Source organism: Rhamphochromis longiceps, linkage group LG19, assembly GCF_057381845.1.
Source record: "Rhamphochromis longiceps isolate RC_006_pf linkage group LG19, R_longiceps_female_GT1.1, whole genome shotgun sequence".
In the NCBI taxonomy this organism is placed as follows: domain Eukaryota; kingdom Metazoa; phylum Chordata; class Actinopteri; order Cichliformes; family Cichlidae; genus Rhamphochromis; species Rhamphochromis longiceps.
The window spans coordinates 31850519-31876178 of NC_140575.1; the positions used below are offsets into that span (position 1 = coordinate 31850519).

The 25660-nt window shown below is 41.0% G+C and overlaps 2 protein-coding genes across 2 annotated transcripts; one reads left to right on the forward strand and one right to left on the reverse strand.

The window, feature by feature from the left end:
- Window positions 1–1382: 1382 nt before the first annotated feature.
- Window positions 1383–17979, reverse strand: LOC146647160 (RAS guanyl-releasing protein 1-like). The gene is made up of 17 exons (XM_085391291.1): window positions 17589–17979; window positions 16805–16980; window positions 12187–12292; window positions 10682–10744; window positions 10463–10594; window positions 9638–9791; window positions 9262–9435; window positions 8355–8471; window positions 7973–8248; window positions 7495–7575; window positions 6756–6860; window positions 6496–6605; window positions 5909–6053; window positions 5762–5798; window positions 5242–5373; window positions 2662–2966; window positions 1383–2578 (listed from the first exon to the last, which is right to left on the reverse strand). The coding sequence occupies exons 1-17, from the start codon at window positions 17720–17722 to the stop codon at window positions 2444–2446; spliced, it is 2382 nt and encodes a 793-aa protein (XP_085247417.1). The 5' UTR covers window positions 17723–17979; the 3' UTR covers window positions 1383–2443.
- A 2778-nt stretch (window positions 17980–20757) lies between these two features.
- exd1 (exonuclease 3'-5' domain containing 1) lies at window positions 20758–25452 on the forward strand. The gene is made up of 11 exons (XM_085391576.1): window positions 20758–21088; window positions 21215–21280; window positions 21394–21427; window positions 21518–21594; window positions 22177–22250; window positions 22332–22418; window positions 22507–22611; window positions 22698–22778; window positions 22916–23059; window positions 23143–23334; window positions 24609–25452. Exons 1-11 carry the CDS (start codon window positions 20959–20961, stop codon window positions 25152–25154), a joined length of 1536 nt encoding a protein of 511 aa, XP_085247702.1. The 5' UTR covers window positions 20758–20958; the 3' UTR covers window positions 25155–25452.
- Window positions 25453–25660: the final 208 nt, after the last annotated feature.

Below are 25660 nucleotides of genomic sequence, written 5' to 3' on the forward strand. Positions count from 1 at the left end.
CACATTAAGTTAACTTATGGATATCTCACAATGGCCCAATTCCCCCAAGTACACAGCAACTGATGTCCCATCCATTCACTTCCGCTTATCCTTTCCAGGGACGCGGGGGGCGCTGGAGCCTATCCCAGCTGTCATAGGGCGAGAGGCGGGGTACACCCTGGACAGGTCGCCAGTCTGTCGCAGGGCCAACACACAGGGACAGACAACCATTCGCACTCACATTCACTCGCACATTCACACCTAGTGGCAACTGATGTCTGGGTGATAAATCATTTCAGTCTGCCTGCTTTAATTGGTTGGTCATATTTTGATCTTAGTGTACGTAGAAGGAAGTCATACTCTGTATCACTTAGCCTACATGTGTCTTGTGGTCTCTTTCAGACTTAAATGCACCACAATGTGTTATGTTTACAGTCTCTGTTGGGTTTGTAAATGGATTTGTGTCTGATATATTTATCTTTTTGACGACTACTTTAGCACACCGGGGCAAAGACATTTCTCCTCTCAAGCTTTTATCACAGCCTTGATTGAAAAAAAGCAGCCTTTGAGATGACATTTTCTCTCAAGTTTAACACGTGTTCTTTCTGTCACTTTCTCTCAGCCAGCCATGGTATTGGAAATTATTCAGCATTAGTGTGCATGGAGCCTCGAATAAAAGTAAATTAGCTGTCACCACAAGGCTAGGCTTGGGAACTGCTGCTGTGCCTAAGAAGCTATCCTGGTCCAGGCAACAATACAGATGCAATATATGTGGAAATGCTTTATACTTTCAGATAGCTGCCTTCTTATCTGATGAAATACAGCTATAGAAATATAGACATGCTGAATCACAGCACCGGGAATATAGTAGTGTATAAATCACCTGCTGTTTGCAGTGAGCAGTGACAAAAAAAGAGAATTATTAGGTCCTTCGTTTGAGTCCTTCCTCCTGCAACAGCAGACAGTTGCCCTCTCATTATCTACTGGCCAACATGTACTGTGGAGTCAGACTCATTACCTGCAGCAAAGCTCTAGGGACAGGCCAGATTGGCACAGTTGGCAGACGGGGTGATACATGCTGTCTTTAACGGTTTGATTCTTGCAAAACAATGTGTTGGAGATGTGCTACTTATTTTAACTAGTAGTGGATGTTGTTAAAAACGATATATTTTAAACCTAGCATTAAAAAGGATGTTATTGAAGTTAACTACCACTCATATTATTTGCAGGGCACATTCTTAGAAATAGACATACAACAGCTAACTCGAGCATTCACAGAATATACCTCTATGTTTAGAAACTGAAAACCAGCAATCACTAAAATGAATCTGAAAACCTTCTTATGGTGATGCTTTGGTGACTCCCGGTGGTCACACTGAGTAACACAGGAAAATGTTTACTATAGAATATGAATTATTTATTAGAACAATAAGAGAACAATACTGAGAAATAGGATGAACCTCGACATGAGTACAACGGCACAGTGTATACGTTGTATTTACAATACATTACATGTACATCACAAACACATATCTCAGCTCACAGTACAACACTCACACGATGGGCCACACTACATCAAAATAGCATGGCTGCACCAGCCATTTTTTAAGTATCAATATGAAGCCAACATAAGCATAAATAACTCCATGAAAGTACCACTATACTGTACAAAATGTTCCGATATCTCACTGTTCTTATGAAGTGTGTAGTGTTTCACACAATAAATATTGACAGAAGCATGTTGTGCATTGAAACGAGCAGTGAAAACAATATAAAGCAATCTGTACAACTTTCATTCTGCTGCTCTAAGCTCAGTGGGTTCCTGTCATTGCTAGTAACGACATGCACTTTTTGATGACCTTTTCCGCTGCTCACACATTTTACTGCAGCCTTTGATTTCCATTTTATGTTTAACATAAATAGCTAAGCTCATTAACTGATCAAGAATTGATCAAACACATTCTGCAAATGCCTTTTCCCCCTCTAAAAATACTGCATTCCTTCATTCAATGATGCCTTGTGTTTGCACACTAGCTAAATAAATTAAGTAATGCTCAAGCTACTGATTGTCACCTTTCTAAGCTGCTGAAAACATTAAAGGGGCTTGTCCTGTTTACTTCAGATTTGCAATTTAAAAAAGCCTTTTTTAAAACCATCTTCCCACTAAAAAGTAATTTGGATAAATGTGCATTGAAAAAAAAACAAGTTGTTAAATTGCACCGTATTTAGCTTTAAAAAATCCACCACCTTTAAAGAAATTCCTTAACCTTATTATTGGTGACACACAGATTTTACTTCCTTGATAAAAACAACTTGTGCAGCGTATTCTCCTTTATATCATGTTATCTTCATCTCATTATACTGATAAATACTTGCACTGTTCATGATCAAATCAGGATTCATACCTGCTGCCACACGGAGGCAGCACCAGTCCCCTTGCTGAAGCATCAGTGTATGTATAAGTCTAAGAGGAGGAGTCCTCCTCCACTGGGTGGAGAGCGTGCCTCTTCAGCAATGTCTTTAGTATCTCCACCTCCCGCTCTGTCTCTTTTAGTTTCTTACGTAGTGTCTCATTAGCTTTACGGAGCTTCTGGTTCTCCTGTTAAAGAAACCTTATATTAAAATAACAAGTGGGCGATATGGTGCATAAAAGTAGAGTATAATTCATAGTGTGATACTCACCAGTTCCAGAGTTTCATAGGTAGGTTTGCTCTCCTCCTCTGGCTCTTTAGGCTTTTGCACAACAGAAGCTCTGTTTTCCCATTTGGCACAGTATCGCTGTTTTCTTTGGGGTATTGGGCTGGGACATGAGGTGAGGGTGGGTGTTGCTGGGACTAAGAGAGAAGCTGAGGTGGGCGATACTTCAGGTCCATCTGTCTGGGTATGGCTATGGACTCTCCTAGGCCTCGAACTGGAAGTGACTGGGGAGTCCGGGCTCCAGTCTCTCCTGTCATCCGGAGGGTAGGGGAAAGGACATTCTTCTGAACCTGGGCAGAGGGACACGCTTAGTAATTATTTCTGTTAATTTCAAAATGCACATTAACAGACGGAAATAGCTATTGTTCTCATAGCCCTGTAAAACCTGAACCATGAGCTACATCCAACATTTTTGTGCAATTTATTGCTCACAGTAGCACTGCTTGTGTCTGATTGTATACAACACATTTTTCAAAAAAACAAAAATAAAAATCACATTGATGATGTAGAGATCTCAAAAGCTCATGTATGAAATATGATACAACTAAAATGAAAGGGCTAAAATTGTCTAATGATTCCTTTTTGCTGATCACGGTTGTCTTACAAAGCTTACCAATGCGTTTGACTTGGTTCATCAGCATCTTCTCACTGACAATCTCCATGCTATTGTTCTTTCCCAACAGGCATTGATGTGGTTTAAGTCCTATTTGTGCAACAGAAAGCAGCGTGCAGTTTTTAAGTGGGTGCAAATCGGATCTGATTACTCAGCAGCAAGGGGTGCTGCTAGTTTCTATCCTAGCACCACTTCTTTTTGTATTCTATTCAACTAATTACTCTACGCAACTTTACGCAGATGACACTATTGTCTATACATCAAAGACCTCTGTTTTACAACCTCAACAGTTCTGCACTTTGACTTTAAAACTCTTCAAACCTGGTTCTCAGCTAACAAATTATTGCTTTGTAGATCAAAAAAACTTACTCTATGCTCTTTAGCGTAAAGACAAACCTTTAACTAAAATCTTTTGCCATAGCCTGAATATTTTCCCCTTCAGAAAGCAGAAAAATATTTACATTGCACTGACTCTAAACTTACTTTTAGACCACGTATTGACTTTAATATTGGTATTCATTGTTCCAGACACCGTCTTGTTCACAATATTAAACAGAGATTTGTCTCACTTGCCACGTTACTAGGCACACCTGTTCACTTATCACAAATATGTTTTAAATGCAAAACACGTGCTCTTCTGCATACAAATACAAGCAGATGGGCATAAAAGGAGCGGTCTTCTGCTGCCCAAAGGTCCCATAAAGCCCCTACTGCAATGTGGCTCAACGGGAGCTTTGCATGATGTATATGAAACCGACACATCTGCAGCAGCTGTGTGACACTATCATGCAAATAATGGACCTAAACCTCTGAGCAATGTTTCTAGCACCTAGTTGAATCTATGCAATAAAAAGGCCAAACCACTAGTGGGAACTGCTAGTGTACCTTATAAAGTGGCCAGAGAGTGTATATTACCAATTATGTGGTGGCTGTAGCTCAGGAGGTAGAGCAGGTCATCTACTAATTGGAAGGTTGGAGGTTTGATCTCTGGCTGCTCCAGTCTGCATACCAAAGTATCCCTGAATACGATCCTGAACCCCAAGTTGCTCTAAGATGCATTCTTTAGAATGTGAATGCATGTGAATGGATGTAAATGCTAGATATAAAGCACTAGAAAAGGCGTAGAATGAATGGGTGTGAATAGTTGAATGAGGCATGTTTTACAAAGTGCTTTGAGTGTGCGAGTAGAAGATCGCCCATTTACCATTTGAACTACAGTAAAATGGATCTTCATCCTTGTAATATTATAAATAATTGTAGTAGATTTGGACATATTTTGAAATGTAACTTTGATTACCCTCATAGTTTAAAACATTCTTTGGTTTCTTTTATTTCATGTTATTAACTAAAAAGCTCCTCTTTAAAGTAACTTTTATGCCTAAAGAGCAATCAGTGATCCTTAAAGAAAATGGCTCAGATCAGTTATCACACCATATGACAAAACAGTACGTCAGAAAGACTAATTTTGAAAGAGCCTGAGTCTCTTAGTTAGTCAGCCTATAATAAGCAAAAACGAAAGTTTTTCTGCTCCGAATATAGAAGCATTTTTAAAGCCGGTGGGCAGCTTGAGTTTTACTGTAAGTGAAACTGTTCCTAGCGATAGATGGAGGGAAATCACCCTCACAGCAGACCTGACCTTGCGTTCAAGAATTGTTTTTTCTTACAGCTATTGCAAACTCTTTTTGGCACAGATGAGAAAAAAACAACTTTATTTTCTGTGCAGTGTCGGAGGCAGTGATTACAGGAAACAAAAACTGTCTCACCAATGAACAAGTGGCTTAAAAACTTTCTGCCAGAAGATGGCACATGATACAGAAAATTAGTGATTACTCCATGCCGGGTATTTGTTATTGTCTACATATTTGAGGTGAGATTGTGCGGTAACATGTGCAAGAAAAGCATGGCGTGATTAACAGTACTGAATGCGGGTGTACCCCATCAACACAACCCACCCTCTGAAGTGCCTGTGGTGACCGGCGTGGAGCTCGGGGTCGGACTGTCAGTGGCGTTGGTCACTTTGGTGTTCTTCTTGCACTCAAACGCCACCTGGTCCTTGCACAGCTTGTGGCAGTTCATCCCGCAGTCTGTGCAGGCCCAAAAGAATGCACGACATGTCACAACAGGAACCGAAGTTGATCTAGCTTCAATAAACTGACTTCTCACTTCTCTTTGAACACTATCTGTTCTGCAAATGCAACTCTCAGACTCTTGTTTTTGCATGCTTACTGTCAAGCAAACAAATAGTTCTCAGATCTTTAGAAGGACGGGGGAGGGGGAAGAAAATTGTGGTTCTCAGTGCAGTCTCTTTCTGTCATGTGCTGCAAGGTTCAACTAGCAACATGCAACGCAACGAAAAACCACACTCCATTTCACCTGCTCCCCACAAGACAGAGTGTACCTCTCCAAGTATTTGAGTTAACTGACATTTGGCCAGAGATACCAAAGTTACACGAGTGAGATCACCATATTCACCTTTGCATCTGTAGCCTTGCTTGATGACACCCCATAACTGTGAGAGAAAAGAGAGAGAACAACATTTATGTGACTAAACATAAAAGAGCAAAACCCAAATGACATTTTTTTTAGAAAACAGCACCAAGGAGGTTTGTGTTTCCTTACAAATCCTGAACAGTTGTCACAAAAGGTGGGTTTCATGTAAGTGGTCTCCTGGAAGTTGTGGACAAAGCCAAGGCCCAGCTTGGAGCAGATGACACTGGCCCGCATAAAATAAGCTGTGATCTCCTCTCTGCTGACTTGGCCTTCCCTGAAAAAACCACAACACATATATTGTAAGCTGATGTTTAAAAGAGGAAACAGAGCTGTGATACAGGATGATTGCAAAAGAGCCTGATATACTAAAACTCTATTAATAGTAATAATTTACATGTTATTTTTGTAGGTTTTTTAAAAATTTTTCATTAATGTCTCTCCATATTTATAGATGGCTACACCCACTCATCTGCCCAGTGGTTGTAAAAAAAACATATACCACTTAGTGACAACGTTTTTTACAGCACCGGTTGCCTATCAGTTGTGCTGGTTTTCATGTACACATTTAGCGGCAGCTTTATGGTTAATTCCGCAGCTATTTTATGTTTCCGGTTGCTAAACTCGCCACTACACATCTACAAATGCCACTTTTGCTTCCTCTCCCCTGAAGTCATAAATAGCCTCTGAGCAAATACATGACCTGTCAAGAGACTCACTTCTCTTTGTCCATGACACAGAAGGAAAACGGAAAGCTAGCAGCGATTTTCTCAAAGTCCTCCTGATTAATGAAGCCGTTCTCGTCGTGGTCGTAGTTCTTGAACACGGACTGCGAATGACAACAAATAAAAAGCATTGTTGCTCAGTTGTTAGCGAACAATAGCGGGGAAGGCAGGCTGTCAGGATGGCATCATGCAAGAGAATAGTTGAAATAAGGAGGCTTGAAAACTGTGGAGGCTTGAAAAAGGGAAGCGCTTACATCGACCATTCTTTGCACGTGTTTGCTGATGGTTCGAGGATCGGGTTTAGGAGCCACTCCTGATGCCCAGTCCACAAACACGGGAGGTCTAGAAGGTGTGGCTGGCTGATTAAAAAAAAAGAAAACTAAGTCTCAGGAGATATGCAAAATAACATCTGACCAAAGGAGTTTCAGTTATCATACACTCCATAAAATAAGGCCCAAATGACGACAACTTTAAGCAATTTAATTCCATTTAAATCTGTTACGTAGGTACGATTATGAGGGCAAAGACTCTTTTTCTGAGTGCATGGGTGAAACAACCAAGACATTACAGGCTAATTACTGCGCTTAAGTTAGTCAGTTTAACAAAAGCATAAAAATTCACTTTCAACAATGTTGCACGGATGTCAGGCTAGGCACTTTCTTATTTTCAGTCTTCAGACTAAGTAATTGCTTCATTTTTAGCACACACAAGAGACAGTGAAATCTATATTCTCATCTCTGAGAGAAAGCAAATAAGCCTTTGCTTCCGTTAAGCATCATTACACTTTTGCTTAACCAATCTCAGGTCCCAAAGAGGTGAAAGGCTTGCTGTTTCTGTCTCTTTGCATTAGGCCAAGATAAACAGCTGCTCTCTCTAAAGAAAGAGAGTGAATAATCCTGCTTTCCAAGACAATCTATTAGTTTGTTGATATGCTGAATTTTTCCAGCTGGTAAACAAATGTTTACTTAAATCGTGTCTGTTGCTATCACTCACAGGTGCTTTGCAGTTCTTGGGTTCCCGTGCATACGACAGTTCATAAATCTCATCCTCAGAGTAGTAAAGATCCAAGGATAGCTGCAAGACATTAAAAAGCCACTTATTGCTGCATGGAAGGTAAACAGAATGAGAAAAAGGTCTCTAGATTTCTCCTTGAAACATGTTTTGGTGAAGGTGAATTCAGGTTGCGGGGTAATTATTATCTCTTCACGGGCATGCTGTCATTCAAGTAGGATTAGCACACTGCACTCAGATAATACAACAATACAGCAATCTGAACTCACTCTCATTCACATTCAGCTTGTCACCCACACACTCATAGATCATAGACTCTAATCACACCCACACGAGAAAAAGACAATCCACATGCTGCACTCATTTGCATCTTTGTATGTGTTCAGCGCTACTTGCTGAATCACATGAAGCTGCATAACAATTTCAAATGAACCCAAAGTCGCCGCGAGCAGTTCGCTACCGTCAACAGGTGAACCAGGTCCTTGTTGGCATCCAGCCTGGGTGGGATCTGCTGGAGTTGGATCAGCTCGTTGATGTGGTTGTACAGGGCCTGGAGCTTCTGGACGTTCACCTTGTTGTCCTCGACATAATCCGACATGGCCTCATTGACTGAGATCAGGTCTTTGAGGTGGACACCCAGGATGGGGATTTTAAAACCTGTACACTTGTTGTAAGCTTGTCTGTAGTTGTCATAGTTTCTGCAAGAGGACAGCAGGTCTGTCATCTCGTTCAGTACCTGGGGAATGAAATCATTTTTATCATTGTGCTACAGTTATTTTTCTCCAGTATTTTGATCCTTGACTCTAAATGAACTGGACATCGCGTTGCCAGTTACCCTTTACCTTAGTGACTTCACTCGGTACGTGCGACGTGGTGTCTTTCAGTCTGGAGATTGAGCTGTGACATAGGCCTCCCACCACCGCCATTAGTGTGTTGTAGTTGTGCATAAGGTGCAGACTCTGGCGGACACGCACAAGAAACACACGTCAGTCCATTCACGCACACACACACACTTATAAACGCGCAATTAAACTTGTTTCAGGTAGCCTTGGTTATATAATCCACAACAGTGGCATTACATAAGCCACTTAGATCGTTGGCTTTTTCTTACTGCACTCTGATGGTTCGCTCTTTTTTTGGAAATGCTTTTCCCTCTCTTATTTTTTATAAATTCTCCAGTTCTTGCTGTCACTGGAGCATTATGGTGTGAAATTCGTTTCCACACCCGTGGGTTTTGAGGTTGACAGCAGTGAGCAGCAGCAGACTGGTGCATTAGTGTTGCAAGAGGTCCTCCAGAGTACAAGCCTGCCTAACGGCTCCCCAAAGCCAGTGTATCACTTCTCAGCAGGCTGCACACAGCTTCACGTTGGAGTGGTTTTAACAAGCCAGCTCTGATCAGAGACTACACTCACGAGTCATTTCCTGCTTTTCTTCTCCTACAAAGTCCTCATTGTTTAAGAGTGTTCCACTTGGTGACTTCATTAGCTTGCATTCAGATAATATTTTTCTATCGGTAAGATATTTGGATACCCTAAAAGCCTGCAGCACAGCTCCTGAGAATCACTACAAGCTCTCTGAATATGCATTACACAATTACTAACATGTGAGGGGCTTTCAGAGTGAGACAAAAGTCATATTAACACTAGTTAGATAAGGTGCTGGAACAACCGCACATAGATTTAAGCGAAGAGGAAATGTAAGCACAGAAAGTATATGTGTAGTGGAAGTGGGGGTTGATTTAACCACTACCTGTGCAACGTGGATAAACTTAGTGAAAACCTCAGCTCTCAGCTGAGCGGTTGGCCGGCTTAGCACCATCAGCTGAACCCACTGGGAGACACCGTTACACAGCGCAATGGAACGCTCCATCACGGGGATGTCCTTCATGCAGCAGCTGCGGATGTAATGCTGATAGTCTACAAACTGGCAAAGAGAGCAGAGACAGGAGCATAAACCGCTGCACGGAAACTGCAAAGCATTTCCTGTCAGGAGGAAACACTTAATGGTTCTTAGTAAATGTAATTTAAAAAAAAAAACAGAGAACAAAAACAAAACAGCAAAGTGTTAATGATAAGCTACAAACAGGTGCGCTTGTTCTTTTAAGTTGGTGTGTGTTTATACTCACTGATATTCTGCAGAAGGATTTAAATTCAAGGTAGGTGAGATGCTCGGCCAACTCAATGGGCTCCAGGTGGTCAAAAAGGAGCGACACCTTCCTCTTTTTACTGCTGTTAGCTTTAATCTTCTGGCTGGCTTTCCACGACCAGTCTCGTTCGGTTCTGGAGTACACAACGAAACAAAACGTGACTGCATCAGAAGAAAGGTTATGTAGCAGCAAAACTTCATAGACTGAAAAGCTGCAAATGGATTTCTTTGTTTGTTGATTCATGGAAGTCTCCCACAGAGCGTTTCATTACATTTATTTGCGGTCACTTCCTGGAGAGAAAAATGGTGCAGCTACAAAACGTGCAGTTTGGAGTTTTAATCTTTTAATTCTACAGTTCAATGATTTTAGCTTAACAAATGTAAGTATCTACCACTTTTATTAATGTTGCTGCTTTAGTATTGGGCTGTTGATCAGACACAATAAAGCATGTGATATGCGTGAAACTGATATTTCTCACATTATATATAAAACAACTCTTTGCATCACTAATTATTAATTGGCAGATTATTCTCTAAATATAATTATAGTTAGCTGCAGCATCAATCTGAGTATTTAACTTAAAACTGTGCAGTCTAGTTTCATCACAGCAACCTAAATGATAAAAAACAACAACAATAAAAAATGGAAGATTTAGCATGCTTACTACGGGTCTGTGTTCTTCATAGTGAGAGTCTCTATTCTTGATCGTGACTGATTTCAGTACTTTTATGACTGCAACAAGCAACCGAGAGTTCTGTAGACCTAATGTCTCAGTTGGCCAGCTGGCCGGAGATTAACACTTACATCCATTTGGTCTCTAGGAGAGAGCAAAGTCGCTCCTGTCCGTGCTCTCGGATCAGATCCCGAAACTCATCCAGGCTGTCTGACAAGCTGTGGTGCAACCGGAACATCATCCAGAATTCCTGGATCCAGTGCCTGTAAGAGTAAAGAATGATAACAGTGTGAATGAGATGTAAAAACAAGCCAAATTGAACTCTGAGTCGGTGTATTTGTGGGACTGACCTGATGAGGTAGCATATCCTCTGGCACTCTGCTGGCTGCTCGCTGTCTACTGCCGTTTTAAACGTGAGGACTTCAGTTAAGGAGCAAGTGACATGAGCATAAACCTGATGAATATGAAAGTTAAAGCTTGGATTCACTGCTGCTTGTCTTGCCAGCAAGTTATTCTAGACAATTTTTTTCTGGAGTAAATAATGAACATATGGTTGATGTGACTGTGCAACTTCTTTCCAGCAAACAAAGTCATTAATAAAAAAAAACTAAACTGAAAAGGCAAACACAGGTGACATTTGTTAATGTGGGAGGAGGCGACTGCATGAAGCAAAACTCCCGATGAGCATCACGGAATGAATCATTCTGGCTTACAGAGGTAAGAGAACAACATAATGCACAAAGAAACCGCAGAATCGGTGCCTCGTATATTGTAGAAAAACTGTTTTGCGACGGATCTTTAAACGTGCGGCAGTTTAAACAGTGCTGTCAGCTCGAAAGGCTATTATTTATTACGGAGGTCACTCTGCCTTCCTTTTAGCACATGTTGCTCAGAAAAACACCGCCCTGTGAATTTATATCCAACTGACTGTATAGCTCTGCGCTGGCAGGAACGAGATTGCGGTGAAGCACATAAAAAGGCTAATTGCGTCATAGGAGCAGAAGAAGTGCCCACGCAATTCCAAGGCCAGACTGTGATGAAGACTGTTAATGGCCCCCTGTGCCTCTTCCCTGATCCTAACCCACACACTGTATTTATTTGATGCATCCTTTTGGGTCTCGGGCACAGAACGAGAGGGTTAAAAATAGCAGAGAGGGCCATTCGGCCGTGCGTGCATTGACGTGGGTCTGCGCGAGCGGGGGGCTCTTTAGGCAGTGGAGGGTCTGTGTTTATATATAGCTGGAGAGAACTTGTATGTGAAAGAGGCAGAGGTAATTAACACCTGAAACCACAAGGCTTTCTCACCGTGGGGCTGATAAGCTCCTCTGAGGGGCTTTGTGATGCCACTGCTGTTTCCTGAATGAAAGCTGAGATTATAGATCCTCCCCACAAGTCACAAGGCATTAAAAAAACATGGGTTTTTTTGGTGTGAAGCAGAGAAAATAAAAAAGCACTGAACCAAACATTCTGAAAGAGACCAAAATGCTGAAAGGTAATAGACTCCCCGCTATTGAATACACCAGCTCAGAATAGAGGAAAGTTGCACACTGAAAGCAACTGATGTACAAAATCTAAAATGTCTGACAGGAGGAGCAAACACGAACTGCCACTTTCCTATCACATTTTACACACTGACAGCTACAGGCTGCATTGTGAGCCAAGTATGAACTTGACAGCGTGTTGCTGTTGACAACCAAATGAAAGCAGCACACGGCAGAACAAGTGGTCTGATCTTGGTCTACATTTTCTGCCCAGAATTGGCCGCTGATTTGTTTGAATCACGTCCCTGCCTTGTGACAGCAGCCCCCCCCCCCCCCCCCCCCAAAGCTTTTATGATGCACTCCACAAAGGATATAAAAAGACGAGTTTGTCCAGCAGATCACCGGAGGAGATGAGGTGACGGTGCATGGTCAGGGTGATGTTCAGCAAGTGGCCGTTCCCGTTTACACATCCGTTTGCGTCTGCAAAAGAAAACGAACGCACACGTGCTCGAGTTAGGCGTCGCCGCTGTAAAGAGGAGGAGGTTTACAAAAACACACGCCACCCTCTCAGATAAAACCTGCTCTGATGGTGAGAATTCTTCTGCCTGCCTTTCATCAAATACAATCAACCAGAGCACATCACATTAAAATGTACTATTAGAGCTGCTTTTGTTGCTGTTGTTGTTTGATTATCAGAGATCAGATGGGGGTTTGTGGCATGGTTTTTGTTGCTTTTTTGGGGGGCTGGTGGGTTTTGAATATCAAATGACTCAAAGATGGTATATATGCACTCCGTTTGGCCTCTCAGGGCCACCGTACACACACATACATACATACATATATACATATACATACATATACGTGTGTGTGTATATGTGTGTATTTTTTAAATACAGAAGCCGCTACTAGTACTAAGATAAACCCCCTTTTGGTTTCGCATCATGTTTAACTCAAATGTGGTTTTCAGATCCATCACACAGTTTTCTCACAGAAAGTTAATCACATAGCTGATGATGTTTTGAAGGCAAACAGAATAACATGTTGCCATGATGTTTCTTGCTTACAGCAAATAAATCTGGATCAAAATGTATATTTATGTGGGGAAATGCAGGCCAAGCTGAGGAGGGAGTTTGAAATTTTGATATTGTGAACTAACAGAATAAACACACAAATTTTGCAAGCTATATAGATTTTGCATTCATATAATGTGAAGACCAAATATTGTATTTCAGTGTTTTCACAACTTTACTCAAGTGAAACTTTGTGTTTATAGACTCACGTAACAGTCTTTGTGCTCTTGCGTCTTCTGCTTTTTCTCTTGCAGCATCTGCTAAAACTGCAAATTGTTATTTCAGCTACTTTTCTGTGTGGTATCTTTGAGTTTCAGCAGCGATGCACACATACATAAGCCCCTCATTTCCTATAATATTTGTTCACTTCGCAAACTGGAGCCAATCAAAATGTGGGACATTATGTCAGCATGCTGAACAAGAGATAAAGGTGCTGTAAAGTCCAGAATAATATGAGACGCTTGGCCACCCTATCCCCAGCCAATAGTCTTGCATGCTAGATATGTTGGTGGGATGAGGGTCTATGCATCAATAATGTTAAAGAAATACCCTCCTCCTTCTTCATTTATTTTGTACTACATAAATCCAGCATAGACATTTTCATCACTTTACAAGAGACAGTTAGCTTAAACTTATGCCCACATTCTCGTGCCATTACCTTTCCGTTGAACGCTTACCTTTTCCTCTGATTGTGTTTACTTCTGCTGCTCGCCTGTCTCACTACCTTTTTTTTGGCTTCCTTTTTCCTTGCATGTATCTGACTTCCTCTCTTTGTATGCAGACCACCTTTCCTTATAATGCTCGTCTGACTCCACGCTATGACTGACATCTCGAAACCGCGAAAAGAAAGACAAATTTCTTATCAATGACCTCTTAAAATCGGACAAGATGAGCACAAAAAGTGATTTTCCCACACACTCAAACAAACCACTCATCTTCAGCACAAATTCAAAAATGACTGTATCGTTCCGTAAATTTGCGGTTGACGTAAAAAGGAAGTGAATTTAATAGCAGCTCTAGACTATTTGTGTCTTTCTTCCCCTGTGGTCCCTGAAAATGGGCTGAAAACCTTAAGAACAACATTTGCGAAGTCTCAAGCTGCGTGCTGTTTCCCTTTAAGCTTTGCCAGTGTCTTTACACCATCAAGGATATCAGGCGTCTGAGGACCCACTTTTAAACAATATCACCTTGGAAATACCTTGGACGCCATGGCAACATGTTTTCTAATCTTTGTTATCTGTAAGCAACTTGCCACTGCTGCCGCAGCTGACTAATCCATCCCTCATATCCTGCATCTGGTGTGTTTGTGTTTGTAACACGCAGGCTCTGCCATCTAAACCCAGCGAATGTCAGTGACCTTACCCTCCAAGTCATTAAGAGAGTAAAAGAGACAAGAAAAACACAGGGCTGCTTATAAAATGACACATGTGATACAGGTTGCAAAAATTTGGTGCAGTTAAAGTTAAGACATATGCATGCAGAACAATTCCCACTCCTTCTTGGCATTTCTGGTAAACACAAATATAATAAGATTGCTTTAATCAAATTATCAGTTAATACTCTCTTAACTTACTAACACTCAGAGTCAGACCTACTGTAAAATAAAGCACAGCAGGAGGCTGTGAGTCTCCATAAGGCAAACAATTACGCCATACTTTTTTCACAACTTTCCAACCACTAACCCTCCCTGTGCAGGGTTAATTGTGGGAGGAAATCCCCTCCGGACTGGCTGTTAGTGACTGGAACATTAGGAAAGCTGCTGCCCGGCGAATGATGATAAACACTGCAGTGGGCATGCGGCCGGTGGCCTACTTTTAAGGTTATCTTCGACATTCATCGGCCGATCCAAACATGCACGTCATGTTTCCTTGTTTTGACAGAGGCTATCAGATTGGACGGTCCTTTTGTTTTAGAAGAACCCGAGTCAGATTGCCATCTCTATGTACTCTGGGCAAAATCTTCCATAATATTTCGGACTCTGTGAAACTGTGTCGACAACACTGTTTCCATTCGTGCTTTACAACAGTAATTCCCAAGCAGGAAAAAAGCAAACAAATAAACAAAAAAAAACTACTTAGATGGAGAAAGTAAAGTAAAAAAAAAAAAAAAACTGCATATAAACAAATAGAAAAGGATGAATTAAAAGTGGATTTAAGTGGTTAAATAAACTAAAGGCTAAAGCTCTCTGAATATAAACAGCTTAAAAATGAAAGAGTAACTTAAACCGTTATCTAACAGCAAAAGATGTGAAATAGATGTTGTGATCTGTATGCAATATGTAGTTATGTAAAGTCATGAGCAAGCAAAATTAACACATTTTAACAGAAAGCCAGTTGTAATGAATTTTTAAAAAAAGCTAAATGTCATGGCTAAATAACCATTAATGTTACATAGCTACAAATTGGGATTTGATGTTAGTTAATGAAGTGTCCAAGCAGTAGATACATTGCAACAAAAACATTAAAATTAAATAAATACTGAAACATCTGCACCCGCATTTATGTGGGAGTAGATGGGTAAATAAATACAAAAATAAAAATATTCTTATGCGATAAACAAAGTGTTGTTTTCTTCACAGCTGTGAAGATTGAGACTTTCCATCAGGCCAAAAAACCCCACCACTGTTTCTTGACTTATATAGCGCGTCTTATTCTATTGGCTTATAAATATTTTGCCAAATTTGCAAAAAAGAGGCAAATTAAATGCAAGCAGTACTGTAATAAACAAAAAAGAAAGCAAGAACAAAAACAGAAAAAAAAATATGGGTGTGTTCTGAGCGGTCCAAGGAGAAAGATGATGTCAACAGCTATTGATCCACACCTCGCAGTGCTCTGCATTTCAAAGGTTGGTCAGCATCTGAGGACTACCGTTCAGGGATCTGACCTTTCAGCTCAGCCAGGCTTGAAGCTGCCATCCGGTAATCCTTCAAATAGCTCTTACGTGCACTCTCACATTTGAAAAGGTGGCAGGACTCGAGGACCTTAGGGGTCCCCTGTGATGTGAGTCAAGAGGACCAGAGCTGTGATGCATTTTATCAGGAGAGGCTGTGCAAGGAAAACCCCAGTCATAACACATTATCCTGACAGAGAGACACTGTCACACACTGAGGGTGTAACTTTCAAGCGTACGGGGTCTATAGGGCTAAAACCCCTCCCATTGATTCTGTATCCTGCCAACGGGAAGCCGACTGTGATTAATACCTGCATCTCTGCAGATGAATGTAGTTATGAGATGTCATTTTATGTGCAGTCCATTGTAACACTTCTCCACTGCTCTTGCTGCATTTGCGTAACCAGGCAACGGCAGTTTGAAAGCTTGTCTCTTCAGAGATGCAATCACCATAACTCAAAGAGCACTCCAGACAACTCGATGAAGCCAATGATATCTGCTTGATTGATCCAACTATAGCCTACACAATCACTGCTGTGCTGTTCTTTCATTTAAGTACGCCCTCTATATATCATGCAGCCAGTGAAATATTAATGCACAATTAATAGAGTGCAGCAAAAAGCATTTCTAAAAAATTAGCAAGCCTCAAACACCGTGTCCCTCAACATTAAGGCACAAAATCAGACCGACAAGAGACTTTATCTTCAAACCATGAAATCTTACACTAAACAAAAATAAAGTCAGCCTTGGTAAGAAATCACTTTTTTACTTTCCAACACGAGGCACTCCCTTCTTTCTTTAGAGGCCTGCCTAAACTTGTTGCTGGTGAGAGAAAGTGGTGAGAAAAACAGACTCCTTAAGCTACAACATTCTGTGATCTCGCTTAACCTGAAGGTTTAATGTCTTCTGATATCCGAAGGACTGCATAACCTGTTACACAACCATAGAGCACAAACACCCTCTGGAGTCTTTTGTTCACTGCAGGACTTCACCTTGTAAAACAAACCAGCCAAGAAGGTCAGCGCTAACTTACCAAAAGACTGCAGGCAGGCTTGGATGAGCTCCTCCCAGGTTGCGCCCTTGGTGAGGTGTCCCAGAGGCATTACTGATTTACTCGGCGGGGTATGGGCCGGGCTAGGTTTGTGGAACCTGTGAGGCCGACCTGGAGGAGAAACTCTAGACCTGGAGGTGCATCCTTGAGTCACTCTCCTTGAGAAACACCAACACAAGAAGAACAGTGAAGGGCGGAGGAGGTACAGGAGGGTTAACTGCAGTGAAAGTGTGCCTTTCTCCTTTTGCTATTAACATGTATGACTGTACATGCACACTCCTTAAACCATGATTTTACGAGAGCACGGGTTATTAGCCCACACGCATGAAAGGATTTGTCCCACAGTCACACAACTCGAAGGTGTTATTTACACTTAAGAAACCCCCGTGGTGTGTTTTGCTATTCATTGTTCTCATTTCCTTCCTTTAACTTGGGGAAATACCGGCTGATTGCGGACATCCACATAAAACTCTCGAGTGACCAGAGCAAAGAGCTTACAAATGGAACAGTTTTACGCATGTAAGCGCTTCAAGCGTAGCAGGTCTGGCCGCAGAGAAGCGGGTGAACTTGAACACGCTTGTGCGCAATAACAAGTGGAAAGCATCAGTTTTTGACACCATTTTGGCCAAAATTCCACATTTACTATTAACAAATAGCTGATAGTAGGATTAACCTTCCTATACCTTCGATCAGGTGCCCACGTTTTCACCAGAGAAAACCAACCAGAAACTCCTCAGTAAAAGCACAAAAAGATGAGCCGACTTACGCTTCGTCTCTGCCCTTTTCCTCTGATGTTATACTTTCGTTTTGGTTTTCTTTTGACTGACATCCCATTGCGAGGTACTGGGCGACGAGCGGTTGAACTAGGCTGTCCATCTGTGTCCTCCTCGATGGGAGCATTACATCGCTCTGCTGGGCTCGGTGCGCCTCCGCGGTCTCACAAGCATTGTGCTGACTCGTCAATGAACGTTACACAATTAAGATTCACCCAGCCTGTCTGTGAGTGGGCGGCCGTGCTGCTGCTGTCGGGCTTGTCACTCACACGGAGTGGACTCCGCGCTTCACTAGTCATTATACTTGCGTCAAAAGTCGTGCTCTAGATTTATACTTGAAGATTTTAATCACGGAAGCGGCGCAGGGGGGGGGGCTCGTTGAAGTCATTCCATCCAAGAAAATGAAAAGCACATGTTCCTATTATCTTTTGGCACTCTAACAATGATTTAGAACTTGATCACATATTATTTTTATTTTTTTAATTTTCACATTTTCCTGCTATTCCATAACAATTCACATTATATTCACATAACCAGAGGTTAAAATATCCCTTTAATATGAGTACATTCTGGATAATCACTGCGTAATGTGATTCTTCCTTTGGTTTACTAAAAGATGTTGTTTGTTCATTCTGCACAACAGGAAAGGGTGGATCTTCCTTTAACAGATAACAGAGGTTGCAGGTTCCATTACCACTACAGCTTAAATCAGGGATTGTGTTATTGTGCTGTAGGTGGTCCAAAGAAGATGTTTCCTGAAATCTTTCAGGAGCTTTAGGAAGTCTTATCACCTTCATCCAAACGTAGATATGGGGATTATGGCTGCTCACATTTTACTCCAGAGGCCACGATTATATGAGATCTGAACGTTTTAAATTGAAAATAGTCTCATTAATTTTAAACTGAAGCTCATTTCTGAGATATTTTTCCTCAAGTGAGAAATGGATGTACCTGAGTTGGTTTCTAAATTACACTCAGGCCAGCTGGCAAGTTAAAGGTAAGAAGAAAGCCTGGAGAAGTTTGATCCTCTAGTTCTACCCCCTGTCATAAACAGATAAACAAATGATCATCCAAATCATACTAAATCAGCTCTGGAGCTTTGCATTTGAATTTTCACAACACCATAAAAGAAGGATGCATACACATCTGTGAAGACTGTGATGTAAGAAAAGCTGAGGCATCTCTGTCATGAAACCTATCTCCACTCCCTGTACGTAGTTCCCTTTAGTCAGCATGGCTGTGAGGGGAAGGTGCACGCCTGAACCTGAAAAGGGGGAGTTTAAAAACATCTTAGTGGATGATTATTGTTTCCTTCTGTAATGCTTGTTCATGACAAGAGATTTTTTCGTGTTTATCAACGTCACTTGCAATGTGAATCATGCCCCTTGACTGAGTGAATTCGACTGGCATCAAAGCGCTATTAACTCCACATCAATGGATTTAAACACATGAGCCTCCCCCATTGGCCAGACGACAGGTATGAGTATAAAAGGTTTTGAAATCCAGTTATTATGTATTTGTCTGTATTCAGTTTAACTGTGCAGGTTTAATCTAATTATCTATAATCTTAAAAAAAATTGATTTGTACTTTTCTGTGTGTGTGTATGTGTGTGTTAGTTGGGCTATTTTAAATGTGAAAATTAACACACTGGTCCATTGTTCTCACTCACACACCCAGGATTACTCAGGTCAAAAGGTTTTCTGCTTCCTGCACACCGGAATATCCTCCCTTTGAATAGACGACTACATGCATGCCATCTACAGATGACCAGCAGCTTGGGTTCATGTGTTAGTTTGAGCTCATGCAGAGTGAAGTCATGAGAATATGTGTAAAGACCAGCTGGCTGCTTGTGATAAGATAGTGTATCTGCACCCTTTTTTGTGTCTCTGCTGTTATCAGACTGCTTGGTGATACCTTTACAACTTGCCCCCATGCATCTAAGTGCACTTCTGAAGCAAACTTCTCACTCATCTTATCCCAGTGCTACTTGTAGAAATGTGCTGCTTGAGATAAAACACACACACACACACACACACTAATTTTCTATTACTTGAAAATACTGCTGCTCTCTGAGTCTCCACCCAACCTTAAACAAACAGAAAAAGGATCCTGATGTGAAAGAAAATGGTAGCCTTTTAAACACATGCCAGGTACTTTTCTTTGATAAGCTGCACTGTTTCAGACATGTGATAAATTTAGGTATATCTGTTGATTGCCATGCACTCCAAGTGAATGTGCAAATTTTGAAACATGAAAATGACATTTGATGATTAAAGAAAATAAGACACCGACAGTCACACAGTACATCAAGTAGGCTATGTTGCTATTCTGGTAGTCAGTGGTCACTGGTGTAAATGATGTCACAGAGTGTCACATTCAAGGAAGAAAGAGTCAAATACCTTGGACCTGCAGCCGTTAACTCAATAGTTGAGCTGTGGACACCCCCTGGTGGATATATTGAATCATCTGCTGTCCAGCTGAGAGGATGATGTCCTTTTGCAGGTACTGGAAATTAGCCTCAGCATCTTTTGTACAAATACATCAATCACCATCCAGGAGAAGACAGTACTTTTTGTGCAAGCTCTTTTCTTCAAATCACAGTTTCCCTTCAGCAGGGAGATTAATTGAACTTGGGTCTGACCACCAACCTCTGTAGCAGCTGTTTTTGTCGAGGTTTTTATGCTCATTTGACGAAAATTGAGCTGAACTCGTGATTATGGAGGGTCACGAGTGAATTTAACAACTGAATTGTTAAATAGTGAATTAAATGGGTCATTAATTAATAAAAAATGGAAATAGAGTACTAAATAATTTATCAAGTGGTTTAAATGATGATAACATAATTGTAATCATTTATTTATATATTAAATTAATTAATAATTTCCCATTTTAATTAAATAAAAAAATTATAATAATAATTTTGGCACTCGTTGCCCTCAATACTCTGTCATCCTTGTTTTAAAATGTTGGAAATACGTAAGCACGACCCATAACTGACTTGTGGAGTTACCTTCATTTGTCATGGGAAACAAAAACATTTTTTAATCCCAGAGAGCGTCCCTACAGTCAGAAATAAAATTAAAAAAAAAATCGGTTTGTTGCTTTACGCAAAGTTTCCGATAGCCGTAAATGTAATTTTAAAAACTGTGTTAGTTGTTTTTTATCTGGTGATGTTTTTTTATGGAGTCAAGGCGCTCGAACAATTAAGTAACGACGAGCTCATGAACGCAACATTCCCGGCCAGCGCGCTAATCGCAAGCAGCTAACAGCCTAGCCGCTAACCGTTGATTGGGGATAAGGATATCTCCAAATCAACAAATACACTGTTTTATTCGCTTGAAACAGCTCGTACATGATTTAAAATGGTTGTGGATGATGTAAAACTACTGACTTACTTCAAGGGAGCGAGAATCAAATTGATCCTCAAGACTTCATCGTTCTTCGGGGTCGTGAAACGTATTTACCCCAACAAAGCTTTGATTTTGGCGGACGGTTAGATGTTTTTAATTAATGTTGTACTTTATTTATGAATTCTTTCTGTAATATAAGAGAGTAAAACTGCTAAATACTTTATATTAGTGTCTTGGAAAGATAGTTGGGGTTTCTGGTTTGTTGCAGTTGTCAGTAGTGATGGCTGGAGGTTTCCCGGAACAAACATTTTCTTTGGCCATGAGATTCTGAATGGTGAGTTCACTCATGAAAAGCAATACCTGAACAGGTTTGTACCAAGCTGCACAGTATTCTTTCATTGTCCATTCTGATATCTGGCTTGACTTTTTATATAATTAATTCAACAGTGGAATTTAGCAGTGATGGGAACGGTGACCGTGAGTAAGTAAGACATGCATGAGGTGCCACTTTTGGTGAGAATGCCTTTTGTCCTGGCTTGTAATAAATTTCAATGTACAAAACTGTGCACAGAAATATTCACCATCACAGACCAGAGGACCACTTGGATGTAGCAAAGTTTCAGCCATACAGGAAGACAGGCACATTGGGTGAGTTCATTTATTCCACTAAAGCTAATGATGAACCAGTTACACCAGGGGTGTCAAACCTAAGGCCCGGGGTCCTGAATGGGCTTTGGAAAGCTTTGGAAAATATGAAGGAGGCCTGTATGCTAATGGTCATTTATACTACACCAAAGTAATTAAGTAATAGATGAACACCTAAACTACATGTTTGCTTGTTTTCTACCCACGGTAAAGAAAAAAAAATCAAAGTAAATTATTGAAAACTTTAAATTTTATAATTAAAGGAATATCTGGTACCAGATTCTTTTCTATAATTTTATGCAGTTGTGAAAACACAGTTGTTTGTTTCTTACAAATTAAGCCAAAAAAGATGTCCTGACAGGATTATTTTCCTTTATTACAACAGCATTTCTTTATTGTGCAGAAAGAATTTGACGTAGTGTTGAAATTACCCTTTTTTGCTCATATTGAGTCGTCTCGGGGGTTACATGTGCCGTTCGCATTGACACAAGGTTGTCCGGCCCACTAGGTAACGTGAGTTAGACAACCCTGAGCTACACATTTGTTTTGAACGTCTCACTTTTGAGAGGATTTTTCTTTTTGCAGATGATGACGAGGAGGATGAAGAGTACATCAACTACGTAGTTGTTGATGAGTTTCATGAGAAGTTCGGACCTACTGTGAGTTGATTTGATGTTTGCTTTCTACTGTTTAAATGACTCAGATTTCTTTGACCCATGTACCGTATCCAAATGTGTTAGATAATGCACATCAAGAAACAGCACGTGATCGGTGTGGGAGCAGAAGGAGTTGAGGTATTTAAGAATGGACGACTGTGTTGGCTGCAGGTGAGAAGGTCGTCAGTCTTTTGGTTTTTTGTTCCTTCTCCATCATGAGGACAGAAAAAGGAAAATAACTTAAACCTAATTCTTCTAGATTGCCACTAAAAACAAAGTATACCTATTTGATGTCCTGTTACTCGGAGCCCGGGCTTTTAAGAATGGCCTCGCTATGATCCTGGAGAGCAAGGACATTTTAAAGGTGACAAATAACTGCATTAGAAGCTCTCTTAAAATTATGGCAGTGATTATGATTACCGTAGCATATTGGTTTGATATTTGTTATAGGTCATCCATGACTGCAGAGCCATTGCTGGATGTCTGATCGCTCAGTTTGGAGTAAAGCTGGCAAATGTCTTTGACACTCAGGTACGTGCGCAGTATGCACATTATTGCTAATCTTTAGATTATTCTCTAAATTATCCATATTGTTCTTTTCATTTTATGTGTCTCTGTTTTGTCTGTTTGATTGAAATCATTTTTTTTGTCTTCTTTAAATATTTTAGGTGGCAGATGTCATGTGCTTCTACTCAGAGACGGGAGGTTTCCTTCCTGACAGAGTCAGTACTCTCCACGAGGTGTTAAGTCTGCATCTGAGGGTGCCCCCCTCCCAGCTTTCGTCTCTTCAGATGAAGTCACAGTTCACTAAGGTACACCACACAGACCTATCCAGGGTATTTTTTTCTTGTGCTGTATAGGTATTTGGTGCTATAACAGGCTTATGTTTTTACAGGAAGAAAGCGAGATGTGGCACATGCGGCCTTGTCCGTTACCCCTGCTGAAGGTGATGGCTCTATCAGTGATCCACCTACAGCCGTTCAGACTGGTGCTGCTGGACACGCTCATGAGAGACTACATGGCTCTGGTTGATTCCTACCTCAGCAGCAGCCATTACCAGCCCGATGAACTGGCGCATGTTGGCATGGTGGGTAATTAAGAAACAATTAGCTGTCTTCAAAGAAATAATCCTTTTCAGTTTTTTGCTCCAGTCAAAAGTCGGGCAACATGATAGAAACGCGCATGATTTAGTCAACACTGCTGGCTTCATCAGTCTGTTAAAGTGACAGCTTCCTGTCATTCACGCGTGGGACAGGTTTACGTTATCCTTCACTGCTTCATTCACACACTCCCACGTCAGTAACACACAGAAAGACATTTCTGCATGTTATGTACAGTATTTTCATATCTGGTAAAAATGTATGGCATTGATTCTAGTGAGATGTAACTGCACATTTGTATGTTTGGTTCTTTCCTCCGTCATCAGTAAAACACAGAGTATGGGCCTGTCTCTTAGAAAGTGTATAAGACGGACGTGGCCACTTTGATGTCTCAGTGATTGCTGATAACGGTGGCTAAATAATGCTCAGAATTCACAAAGTGGATTTTATATTTTATTCAGCATGATTCGAAAGTAGTGAGTGAGCCAATATAGTCATCAGTAAAGTGTTTGGTGAGCTCACAGAGCAAGATCCGAGGGCTGCTTTCCTATAGAGTTCTATACAACTGGGAGAATTTTCAAACATAGAACCCACATCCATCTTTTAAAGTGTCGATTCTGCCCTCTGCCCTTGTACAAGATGTCTGAGAGAGATTTCTCTTCCAGATTGGGAATAATAAGGAAAGAGATGATAGCTGAGGTAAGAAACAGGGTCTATGCGATATGATGCAATTCTCAGATGATTTTTAAGCTGTGCAATTCACAAAAGCACATGAGATAAATGCAGTCTTCTCGGTTGTGTCTACATATTAATGATCTGCACTCACGCAGACTTATGCATCATTAAATAAATGTTATTGTAGACCAGCGTGGTAAGGTTGTCCTTACCAGTTATTGGTAAGTCCACAAGTCATGGTCAACACTTTTCATTCAATTGTTCTTACAGTACCCTGCGTTGCATGCGAAATGGCTAATATAGCTAATATAACTTTATGTGAAAAAGTTAAAAATGAATGCCAAAAATAAACATTTTGCTTTTCCTTTTATCAGCTCTAATGTGTTGCAGGATTTCAGATTGAAATATAACATCCACAGATCACAGCGGGCTAATTGTGTGTGTCTGTAAAGGTCTTAAATCTGGCGTTTTCTTTACTCAAGCATTGCACAGATTTAAACTGCTTTGAGTATTTAATTGACATGTGAGGTTTGCAGAAGTTTAAAGGTTAGCAGTAACCGTCCCAATCAACTGTTTGTATCCACAGGAAAGTGTGTTGGAGTTGCCCAGAGAGCTGAGGCAGCTGGAGGTAATGCGTCGCGAGAGGCACGAGTGGGCTTCCAGTCACTATCCACTCACAGAGCAGGGTCTGCTGGCTCGCTTTAGCCCCAAACCTCAGTCTTCATCCCAGGCCTCACCTGCTGTAGAAGAAGACCAAAGGAAAAACCATCCAGATGTGTCTGAACCTGCAAGTGTAGAATCTCCTTCACCATCACCACAGGAGCTTCTTGTTAACCAGTCTGCAACTAGCCCTTTGAGGGTCACCAGTGGGCCTGCTGTGGATGCTCGGGATCCTGCTCCTGCCACTGTGTCAGACCTCACCAATAAAGAGTCCATCAACTGTTCTCTGTCAGCAGGTATGAGCAGAGGGGATGCAGGAGTACGAATGGATCTCATGGGAAGAGGAAGGCTCTTTGGGAAAGAGCAGCCATCCAACGGCACTTTTCCTTTCTTAGGAAGAGGAAGAGGCTTCCTTCTCCACTTACCACCCACTCAGATCCCCAAGTGCTGGGGACTTCAAACATCAGTGTAGTGTGAAAGCGACTCCTTTCCAGAATAAAATGTCAGAACCTGGCCTCGGAAAGTAACCCACCTAAAGATGTTTGTGGTTTGAGTGGAGAAGAATTTACATTAAGTCCCCAGCCTATCTCATCTTCACTGAGCCAATCATTCAGATATTAAAGTAGTCATCACAAATGTTTACTCTTTTCCACTGTGTAATTCCTTAGCATGGCCAGTAGGTGGCAGTAAATGTTCTTTGTTTGTTTGTTTTGTTTTGCAAAGATTTGTTTGACATTTGTCATTTATGTTTCTGGAAAAATAAAAATATACAGGAGTTCTTATTGTTTAATACAACTAAATGTTTCATCTTGTGTTTTAAGTCGTAGTTGACCCCCTTTTTATCGCACACATTATGCTCTGATAGCATGTCACAATATGTCATGTGTGACGAGAAATGATGGGTTTGGCTGGTGGAACACCAAGTACACCCAGACAACTCCACAACCTCATTAATGTGCTAAACTTAGCGTGATTGAT

Coding starts and splice junctions, on each gene's coding strand:
- exd1 (XM_085391576.1), top strand. CDS start 20,959: ATGGTTGTGGATGATGTAAAACTACTGACTTACTTCAAGGGAGCGAGA. Junction 21,281..21,393: donor TGGCCATGAGATTCTGAATG/GTGAGTTCACTC, acceptor TTAATTCAACAG/TGGAATTTAGCAGTGATGGG. Junction 22,612..22,697: donor AGAGCAAGGACATTTTAAAG/GTGACAAATAAC, acceptor TATTTGTTATAG/GTCATCCATGACTGCAGAGC.
- LOC146647160 (XM_085391291.1), bottom strand. CDS start 17,722: ATGCTCCCATCGAGGAGGACACAGATGGACAGCCTAGTTCAACCGCTC. Junction 7,576..7,972: donor ACCTGGTTCACCTGTTGACG/GTAGCGAACTGC, acceptor AATGTCTTGCAG/CTATCCTTGGATCTTTACTA. Junction 6,606..6,755: donor ACGTGCAAAGAATGGTCGAT/GTAAGCGCTTCC, acceptor TGTCATTCGCAG/TCCGTGTTCAAGAACTACGA.